This window comes from Ursus americanus, chromosome 11, assembly GCF_024610735.1.
Source record: "Ursus americanus isolate L20-20 chromosome 11, mUrsAme1.1.p, whole genome shotgun sequence".
Taxonomy (NCBI): Eukaryota; Metazoa; Chordata; class Mammalia; order Carnivora; family Ursidae; genus Ursus; species Ursus americanus.
In genome coordinates this window covers 32,738,959-32,750,270 of record NC_142137.1, presented here as the reverse complement: position 1 = coordinate 32,750,270, position 11,312 = coordinate 32,738,959, and the positions used below count along the sequence as shown (strand labels likewise).

The 11,312-nt window shown below is 39.5% G+C and overlaps 1 protein-coding gene across 1 annotated transcript in view; it reads right to left on the bottom strand.

The window, feature by feature from the left end:
- Positions 1-212: 212 nt before the first annotated feature.
- Positions 213-11,312, bottom strand: part of RFX6 (regulatory factor X6) — a 56,786-nt gene continuing 45,686 nt past the window's right edge. Inside the window, exons 13-19 of the mRNA XM_045798421.2 lie at positions 10,865-10,974; positions 9,789-9,906; positions 7,674-7,796; positions 6,575-6,781; positions 4,900-5,412; positions 3,844-4,056; positions 213-388 (exon numbers count right to left, since the gene is read on the bottom strand). Coding sequence (XP_045654377.2) covers positions 213-388; positions 3,844-4,056; positions 4,900-5,412; positions 6,575-6,781; positions 7,674-7,796; positions 9,789-9,906; positions 10,865-10,974 — 1,460 coding nt within the window. The remainder of the gene's footprint in view (positions 389-3,843; positions 4,057-4,899; positions 5,413-6,574; positions 6,782-7,673; positions 7,797-9,788; positions 9,907-10,864; positions 10,975-11,312) is intronic.

Here is an 11,312-nt window from a genome sequence, read left to right as displayed (position 1 = left end):
TAATGAGATCACATTTTAAAGAATTTGAGTGTAAGACAGAGTCTGCAAGTGTCTCCACTCATTATGGTATTGTCCATAGTTCTGTACCAGTGACTTGAAAAACAATGTCCTGTCACTGTATATTTCATTTTCTTTGCCCTGATGGCAATCTGAGTGAATAATATTTGAGCAGTAGAGAGTTTTGGTTTCAATCCCCGCCCAACATTGTTAGTTTAAGTGCCTCCGGCTGCTGTTCCCATGAACACAGTATTGATGGGTGGTAAAGAGGACACCATTTCTCTACTATTCGCTCCATGGGAATCCAGGGTCTCTTGAGCTGGATACTGATTGGAAGTTCCATACATACACTGAGATGAGGAGGAAGGAATTGACGTTTGCAAGCTGGATGCTGTAAGCGAAAATATAAACAGCAATTGAATATTGACCAACATTTTTTTTCTTCGCAAGTGTCTCTCACTTTAAGCCTCTGTATTTATTTTTGCATTTATCACACATATCTATGCTATTTTCCTAGAAATTGTTATTTCTTTTACACATTTCACAAAGGAAACTCAATTTCAAACTCAAATTCAGACAACCTTATCATCCAAATATATCCCAAATCTACCTCATCTTCCCATCCACACTTCTTCCATTATTCATACCACCATCTTCTCCACCTTCTTACACCATACACAAAAATAAACTCAAGATGAATGTGAGACAGGAATCCATCAAAATGCCAGAGGAGAACACAGACAGCAATCTCTGTGACCTCAGCCACAGCAACTTCTTGCTAGACACATCTCCAAACACAAGGGAAACAAAAGCAAAAATGAACTATTGGGACTTCATCAAGATAAAAAAACTTCGGCACAGCAAAGGAAACAGTTCACAAAACTAAAAACAGCCTACAGAATAGGAGATGATATTTGTAAATGTCTTCTCAGATAAAGGGCTAGTATTCAAAATCTATAAAGAACTTATCAAACTCAACACCCAAAGAATAAATAATCTAATCAAGAAATGGGCAGAAGACATGAACAGACACTTCTCCAAAGAAGACATACAAATGGCCAAGAGACACATGAAAAAATGCTCCACATCACTCAGCATCAAGGAAATACAAATCAAAACCACAATGAGATACCACCTCACACCAGTCAGAAAGGCTAAAATGAACAACTCAAGAAACAACAGATGTTGGCAAGGATGTGGAGAAGGGGGATCCCTCTTACACTGTTGGTGGGATTGCAAACTGGTACAACCACTCTAGAAAACAGTTTGGAGGTTCTTCAAAAAGTTAAAAATAGTGCTACCCAACGATACAGCAATTGCACTACTAGATATTTATCAAAAGGATACATAGTGATTTGAAGGGGCACCTGCACCCCAATGTTTATAGCAACAATGTTCACAATAGCCAAAATATGGAAAGAGCCCAGATGTCCATCGACAGATGAATGGATAAAGAAGACGTAAAATTATATATATTTGGCTATATATATATATATATATATATATATATATATATATATATATTAACTATAGAAACAAACCGAGGTTTGCTGGAGGGGAGGTGGGTAGGCACATTAGGTAATTGGGTGATGGGAATTAAGGAGGGCACGTGATGTAATGAACACTGGGTGTTATATGCAACTGATGAATCACTAAAATCTACCTCTGAAACTAAATAATACACTATATGTTAATTAGTTTATTTTAAATTGAAAAACTTTAAACACGAAAACAAAAAACCACCATCTTCTCCTACCTGGACCAACAAAGCAGCCTCCTCACTGGTGTCATGACCCCCGCCTTTGCTGCACCCTCACTCTGCAGGGAGCAGCCAGGATGATGCTGCTGAAGCTGCAGTTGATTGTCACCCTCCTCAAATGCTACAATGACTCCCCATGACTCTTAGAACAGAATCTAAGCTCCTCGCCCTGGTTCACAACAACTGCTGTGAACTGGTCTCTGCCTGCTGATTTTCTTTAGTCTACTGTCTTCATTCACTGTGCTCAAAACACACTGGCTTTCTTTCTGCCCGCTGAACTTTCCTTGTTCCCATTTCAGAGATATGCACTTGTCTTTTCTTTTGCCTAGAACTCCACCATCAGATCTTCATGTCATTGCCTCCTCATCACTCAGCTCTCAACTCCAATATCTTTGCCTCAGGATTCCTTTCCCAATTATCTTACCAAAAGCAGTTTCTCCATAACTATTTGTCATAACTATTAAATAGTTACCCTATTTCACTGACTTTAGAGTACCCAACATTATCTTTTTACTGCATCTGTCCATGTCTCCATTGCCTTATCTCTCCTTTCTAGAATGTAAACTTCTTATAGGTAAGAACTCCATCCCAATCACCACTATAACTTCACACCTAGAATGAAGTTTGGCATATAGTCGTAGGTTCCCAAGAATTTGACCAACTGGCTCTCTGACACTACATTTCCTGCATGTATGGTTGGTGACTCCTCATTGCTGTTTTTCAATTTTTTTAACTGCCTGCTATGTCCCTGAAAACCAGGCTTTATACCTAAGGAAAGAGACAGTGGGTCCTACCTTCCCTTGCACTACTTACCCACCTATTCTAGTCCCTCTCTTCACTCAGAAGCCCTCTTTGCTCTTTACCTGTAAGTCAGCTCTGACAACGAAAGCTTAAAATCCATCCTACACCCAAGCTATGTTCCAGCAAAGCTTCCACTATCTCTATGAGTAAACAGAACTAATAGTAACAATAGCAACACGGTACATTTTAGTCTCATGGTGAGGAAACTTCCTGAAGTGGAATTTTCTGCTTCATTAGAGTAACCTAGAAGCAATGACCATCTGCAGATAGCATGAGATGAGCTGCTAGGCTCTGCTCAGGGAGCATCTGTGATGGTCACGGGAAGGGAAGAAGTGCTTCCTATTGAGTTATTGGAAAAGCACACTGAGAGGGGAGAGATGGAATTTATCTCATGTTCCCTTATGATCCAGTTGGGTGTCAATGCCCTTTACTTAGGCTAGCTTGAAATCTAGACCATTGGACGATTTCAACCACTGCATATAAGCGTTAACACTCTGCCTTGGTACTCACATGCACATGTACTTGCCCTGTGATCCCTTGTTAGTAATATGGGAAACTCAATCTATCCATATATTGTTGCCCCTTTTTCTCAACTCCCTGATGCATGGAGTTCCTACTACGTGGCAGACTCTTGGCTGGGTGCTGCTGATGGCATCCAGTACGTCGCCCGATTTTCCCAGGGAGAGCAACCTGGTTGCAAGAAGATGTTAGGGGACTTCACGGCAAACACACAGTTTTGCTTATTTGTACTCAAACTGTATGTAGCAGAACAATAAAAACAGCAACATTTTCTACAGAGCTGTCTAATCACATTTTACATATAATTGAGAAAATGCCAGTAACCTCTATCACAAATCACCACTGTTTTAAACCTGGAGTGGTTTTAGGGTATTGCTGGAGACAATGGGGCCAAAGACAGCTCTTGGCTCTGCCCCTGGGGCCAACAGTGAACAAGAGAGAGTGAGAAAAAGACACCATTCCTGCCCTCGTAAAACTTGCAGTCTTTTAGACTGCATCCAACGGGTTCTATTTATTTTTTGCAAACATAAAAAATGCCAGCTATTCTTTTTGAAAGAATAACAGATTTAGCATTAGGTTGCACAGTGACATATATCCTGGGACCAGGGGAGACCGTTACTAACACAAAAATAAGACTTCAGATCCAAAGTGATGAATCACCCTGGGAACACGAGTGCCCCGTTCACCTCAACAGTCACCCTCCAAAGTAAAACTACATACCTGAGGTCAGCAGCTTTGTAAAATGTTTTCAAGAACTACTAATTTACCTACTACCGGAGTTCGACACGCAACTGAAGGTGATGTGTCTGCGTAAAACGAGCTGGTCTGCTTTCTACTACTGTCGTCTAAAATGTTAAGAGGATCATGGATGTCACTGTAGGGAGGCAGTGAGCGAACACTGCTGATGACGGAAACATGTTGATTCACCATCGATCCAAGTCGATGAGACTCTGGGTAGTTTATGTTGCTTCCATAGTATCCTGTAACAGAAAATGTCAAGAATGTACCGTTCACTTACTACAAAGAATATTCCAGGAAGGAAACAAAGGACAAGTTAACAGGGTAGAGTCCTAAAGATACCATGTTATAAGTATGACTTTCACATCTCCGTTTACTAGAGAGTTGGATTCGTGCTTGTATATGGATATGGTTCCCTATGCTGGTTTTGTGTTTTTAAAACTATAAAGGAGTTATCCTACTGTTAAGTTTCAGATATAAGACTACAACTCTCTCATATTTTCCTCCTCTAAATTAACAAGATCTTCCTATAAAGAAAGAAAGTACTGCTAACCTCTCACAAAGACTACACTACTCAAATACCAATTTTATCTATAGATTTATGCTTCTGGAAGAAGGACTGACCTCCACTTAGGACAGAGAACACAGAGCCTGTTTTGGTGACTGAAGAAGTCCACAGATCTTTCCAACTCCCTAAACTTTAGGTGCTTTATCAGACTAATAGGGGCACTGTTTGGGTCCTAACCTGTAAGATCTGCTAGTTCTCCAGAAGAAACATTATTCACTAGAAATATTTTCAAAGAACGAAACATTCTTCTTTGGGGCTTACTAAGGGAGATCTCAAACACAGTTCAACATAATAGTTTTTCATCATTTGTGGCACTTAGAAGGGCAACTTTAAAAAACCACGAGTATTAGGGACATGTTTGTATATGGAAGAAATGAGCTCCAAGTGTCTAAGATTCCATGAGCTTTAGAAACTTTACGTGGGATGACACGCCGCTCAGCAGAGGTGGAGCTCAGTGTCTGATTCTGCCTTATTGCCATCTCAAAAACCAGGAAAAATGCTTTAAAATTTTCAATACCATTAGGTGAACTAGGAGGCAATGTTGCTCCTTGACAGCTGGCAGCCCCTGTGCTGCTCAGGAAATTGAAGCTTCCTGTATTTAAAAACTGCATACTGTGTGAATCCTGGCTGTGTGAGGACGGTCCGTAGCTGGAAGGTGGTCGAGAATTATACGGAGACCCAGCACAGCTGCCACTGAAGAAGTCTCTAGAGAGCTGCTGTTCACTCCAGGCCATGCATCGACCATGCTCGGGGCGATGAGGATAGAGTCCTGATGGGGGGTGAGGCTGTGCCCTAAACACAGTCTGATAGTTAGAGTTGGTCCCATAAAAGTCTTGGTTGGTTTGAGGATGGGTAGGATAAATGGACTCTGGGAATGTTGAGCAGTGTGAGGGGGCTGACAGGACCGGGCCCACGCTTGGAGGTCTCCCCGCCATTGGTCCCTGGTTAATGACACTTCCTCGGCTTGCCATGGCTGGAGAAATGGGCGGTGTCATCAGATGACCAGTACTCTGGGAAAGCTCCATTTGACCTGGAAAAAGATTCACAGAGCATTCACCAGCGGCATGTTAAAATAAATGGGCACACATCTTTAAAAATTATTTAAAAGATGTGTTAATATACTTTTTTCTAATTTGGTTCCTTCCCACTCTCTGAAAATAACAGAACTGGGGAACACTAAAAACCTGGGTTTAAAAGATACCATTATGATAGATAAATACATACATGCATACATACGTACATACATACGTACATACATACATACATATGTACATACATAACACCATTGCAATACATGTATATTTCACAACAGTGAAGACTTCTGGTGTTTGTAACTGTGGAAAATAGTCTGGGATGGCTTCATGCTTCCATGGGCATGAAGACAGAGCTCAAGCTTGGGAGGGTCAAGGGATCTGCTCTTCACATTTCCCCATAATTAAAAAATAAGCTGAATGCTAAATGCTTTGAGTTTTAGGGTAAAAGGAAAAGGCAATAAAGTCACTCCTTCAAAGCAGCCGATTCAAAACGTCATGCAGACACCACTGATGAACAATGAGTTATGAATGCCATCAGCTCCCTGGGTGTCTGATTTTCCATGGGTAGAATTGGGCCCCTGAACTAAAAGTCCCTTCCAGGTTTAAAATTCTGTGTGTCCAATGAAGTTTGTCTATGAATTTCAGGAAACACAGAAGACAAGCAGCAGACTTAAAATATTACCTAGTAATGAGTTCAAGCCACTAACCATTCAGATTGACACAAATGAGTCTCTAGACCAAAGAGGAGAATTATTGTAATGGTTATCTTAAAATGACCAAATCTACTTTTTAATGGAGGAGAAATAAAGGCTCCTCAAAAGCCAAAAATAAATAAGAAGCCCATATTTTGACTCTCAAAGCATCTTCAACATTTTATATATACCAAATCTAATTTTTTCTTCCACTAAATGAAAATAAGTATTTGTGTTACCAATATAACTAAGAGAGCACGCCAGAGCGTGGTACGGATGTTAATAATGGTATGGATAAAAGTGTGAATGACAAATGCTGAAAATCACAAAAATATAAAGGTTTAATAAAAGTTCATTGAGACAAGCCTTTCTTATCCTTGGAATGGCTGGATGTTACCAGGTTTGAAGAAAACAAAGGAACAGGCTCCTGAGAGATGGAGTAAAGCCTGAGTGTTTCACTGCATACCTGTGAGCGGCATGGTGTCTGTATTCCCAGCAGGGAACGGGTGCAGAGCAGAGGGGAAGGCTCCAGGATGATTGGATGACAGAGGAAGATAGGCTGTCTCCACATGGCTTTCATTCTTCACAGTGTCGCTGGAAGCAGTGCTCCCTTTATTACGGTTGGCCAGGAAGCAGGAACTTGGAGAGGCAGTGAAGGCAGCTTTACTTGCATCTAGAAAGATTTTTCTTTTTTTACTGGGAAGGCTAACATTATTCCCATGTTCCCAATAAATAAGCCCAAGGAAAGGAAACTGAAAATGTTTTAGGGTTGCGTCGTAAACCTGGAAACTCCAGAGAAATCTCTTCCATGGGAAACAAGGCTGGCAGATCTTTGGTCATGGCAGTGGTGCTGGGGTTTTGTGGTCATTGTTACCTGTACATTTGTGAGTGTGAGGTGTGTTCTGAGGGAGCACCAAGGAATCCACTCTGGAGTGGACAGTCTTCAAAATGCAAGTCATCACATCCCAAATAGACATGTTCTCTTCCTTCTCCAAATTCCTATAGAACTTATTTCTGGGATGCCTGGGAGGCTCAGTCAGTTAAGTGTCTGCCTTCGGCCTAGGTCATGATCCCAGGGTCCTGGGATCAAGTCCCACATCAGGCTCCTTGCTCAGCGGGGAGCCTGCTTCTCCCTCTCCTGCTCTGCCTGCTGCTTCCCCTGCTTGTGCTCTCTCTCTCTCTCAATCTTACAACTAACTAACTAAATAAATAAATATCTCTAAAAAAAAAAAAAGAACTTATTTCTACACCATGTATAAGGTGGTGTTCCACAGGTGTTGTCTTGAATTATGGTTATTTTTTTATTACAATCACCTCTCCTCCTTCATCTAAATTCTCACAAGAATATCAATTTTATATCTTTCAGAGCTTCCAGTAAAGTCCCTTGATTACACTATGTGTAAATTGTGGAAAGAAAAAAATAGTGCTCCAACAGTGCTAATATCTTGTGTTAGTTATGCCATGCGTGGGAAAAAACATCAGAGGCTGTTACAGACTCACTTATAAACTCTTGAATTTAGGTTTAAAGAAAGAAATATGCAAACAAGATATACATTTTAAATTACCTGAATTCTTCATATACTTGTCCAATAAATTCTGTAACTCCTGCTCTTTGTCATTATTGAACTGGGTCTCCATGGCGAGGAGAATGTATTCATCAAGAAGCATTCGGATCAAATGGAAAGAACCTTGTTTGTGGATGGGAACGGGGAGAGGGCAATGTCAGATGAAAGGAGGGAGAGAAGGAGAAGCAAAGAGAGAGAGAGAAGTCAAGTTATCTTTGTGACCATCTCACAACACTTTACAAGGAGCAACTGAAATCAACAAATACTTGTTGGACTTTAAATGACCTGCTAAGACCAACATGCTTAACTTGAGTCTCTAATCTCTCTGTGTACCGCCTGCCCAGCTTACTGTGTGTACTGTCCTGCCAGCTCTTTGGCCACTAATTACATCAAAGGAAAATACGGATGAAAGTGAGACATGCTTTATGCTTTAAGAGGGCACACACTGGAGTGTGATAAGCTTTAACCTGGGGAGAATGAGCTCCACTCTGCTCTATTTCTGTTTACTTTGTACTAAATAATTAGACAATAGCCACCATGGTCTGAGAAAAGTATCAAGTAAGATGTCTTTCCAGCCTGAAACAAAGTTCTCTTTGGTTTGGACAAAAGCACAAGAGTCATTTTCATTTGGAAGTTGTCCTGGAAAACCTTAAACTTTTTTGAACTATTCTACAGACTTCCCAACAAAAGTCTGGTTTGAGCATAAAGTCAGGCTTCAATGTTGTATATTTTAAGAAACCTTACAGATAAGCAAGAGATTTCAAATAATAGGCTCAAGACATTTTGTTCATCCTTCAATGCAAGTTCACTGATTTTATCTAATATCACTGAGAACTAATTAAAAACAACCTAGTTAACTATAACCTATTTATAATGTGAAGATTTCTCGAAAAGCAACTACTAAATGCAGAAGTACTGTTCACAAGTTCACATTATGGCTGCAAAACTAAGAATCCCAGAAATTTTAGGAAAACGAAGGTATTCAATTTTTGAAAGCGCTAACTTGACTCAATTTGTTTCACAAGTCAAATCGATCAGGAAAGATGTTTCAGAAACATATGAGAGTATGTCTTCTCAGCTGCTCTTTGATTCTTGGAGTGCAGCTATGTGGTTCCTGGAAAAGACGCAAAAATTTGCCATACTGCAATGAGTAGTGCCTTTGCATAGTAACGTACTAATTACTGTTTACTTGTTTGTTTAACAGAAAAAAAATTATCCAAGTACTGATGGAATGTAATGATAATAGCTGCCATTCATTAGTGTTCACCAGGTACTAGTGCTTTCGTAAATATCATCTCACTAAAGTGCCTACACAACCCAGTAACAGGAATATTCATCCTCTTTTTTTTTTTTAGTGCTTCAAGTTTTTATTTAAATTCTAGTTAGTTAACATATAGTGTAATATTGGTTCCGGAGTAGAATCTAGTGATTCATCAGTTACATATGACACCCAGTGCTGAACACTAGTGCCCTCCTTAACGCCCATCCCCCGTTCAGCAACCCCCCCCCTTCCCCGCCACCAGCAACCCTCAGTTACTGTATAGTGAAGAATACTCTATATTTAAGAGTGTCTTATGGTTTGCTTCCCTGTCTCTCTTTTTTCCTTCCTTCCCCTATGTTCATCTGTTTTGGTTCTTAAATTCCACAAAGGAGTGAAATCACACTGGAGTCATTTCTCTGACTGACATTTCGCTTTGGCATCATACACTCTAGCTCCACCCACGTCGTTGCAGATGGCAAAATTTCATTCTCTTTTTGGCTGAGCGATATTCCATTGTATATATACCACAGCTTCTCTATCCATGCATCAGTCGGTAGACATGTGGGCTCTTTCCATAGTTTGGCTCTTGCTGATCGTGCTGCTATATAAACATTCATCCCCTTCACAGTAAGCAGAGCGGCTTGGGTTAAAACCAAGCCTGAGAGAAGCAGCGTTGGGATTTAAGCGCGTGTGGTCTGACCCCAAAAGCCAGGCTCATAACTACCATTCTCTACTGGCTTGATAGTCAGATTTGAGAAGTGACAGCGCCCCATGTTTAGAAACTGACAGGAACTGTGACTGAAGAGTGAATGGTGTCTTCAGGGAGGAAGAGCTTTATAAAGCACACGAGATACCAAAACTGGATGCGTTGTTCAAGGTGAGGTTATGCATTACTCGGGCACCGAAAAAGCTCCACTTAAGCAGAAAGTCTTGAGCCCTCTTCTTTAATGATCTTCCATTTTGTTTGCTGGTCTACAAGTAAAGGAACAAAAGGAAACTATAAAATCTGTCATCTCCTTACTCGATGCGTCCTACATAAAATCAAGAAGTTGATAAGCTGTCTGACAAATGGACAGATGGCATGACATGCAATTTATTTTATCAGATATAATGATCTGTCCAGGGATTTTAATGTTCATCTGTCTTTGTTGTCATTTTTAAGGTTTAATAGATCTTTATTCCATATGGTTTTGTTACCTAACAGAACTGGACAACAAAATAAAATAATTCACAAAATATTTTATCTCATTTTCCCTTGACAGAACTTTAAAAAGAACAGAAGGTGAAGTGTCAAAGAAGGGTTATATATGTCTGTGAATGATTAACTCTGACTTCTCTGGTCCTGAATGATAATCTGTTTTCCTTCCAGGAGAAAAAAAAAGTCCCTACACTACAACTGGTTTCCTTGACATGGAATGGCTAACACCAACTAGTGATGGATCTATTTGTCCTTATTGCCTTGTTTCGTGATGGATGACTTGCACGGTAACAGAAAGAGTTGAAAAAAAACAGAGAAAACAGAAAATACTGCGCTCCAAGAATTAAAAAATGGAAATACTTAAAACCACATTTTTTGTCCGCATTTATGAAAATTTACTTTTTAGAAAAGGGCCAAATTTTTCCAGTTTTTTATTTTCTTTCACACTATTGATGTTACTCCTCTGTAATATTATGGACTGACAGGGAAGGCACAGTGCCTTGTAGTCCTTTCTCAAGAAATGATAAATAGAACTGAATCTATGCTCAATGCTCTCGAATCTGACCTATTCCTAATTTTGATATTTGGGCCACCTTACTGGCAGGTCTTCAAAAGCTTTTCAAAGCATTTTTACACACAATCACCCCTCCCCCACCATTCAAGAAATTACAGCCAGGTTAGCATTTACTATTAATAAAAATTCGATTTTGTGAATCTGTCATTGAAAAATACCTTAATAACTCTCTGCTCCACCACGGTATCCAACCATTCAATAAAAGCCTCCACAGTGGCATTCTTCTTAAGAAGATCTTTCAGTTCTTGGAACACTGTGATAGAGTCATCTACCATATTAAAAAAAAATACAGTATTACTCTATTTTGAACCCAAGAGAAAACCTAAAACTAGAAATCATTAAGAATTTTATAGCATAAAAGGGAAAGACAATTAACAATTAAATATGTTAAAGGAATTATTTCATCTCCTGAGAATAAGTAACAAAAAAAATCCTTAGCTTTTAATCTTCAAAATTTTAATAATAATTGTATGTATCTTGGTACATATTGAAATATAGGCTTATGTATTATATAAGTATATATATATATACACAGGGGAAGAGTAAGTTGTCATTTGTAGTTGATTATTCATTCTGAATTCAAAGCTTTCATTAATTGCAACAGAT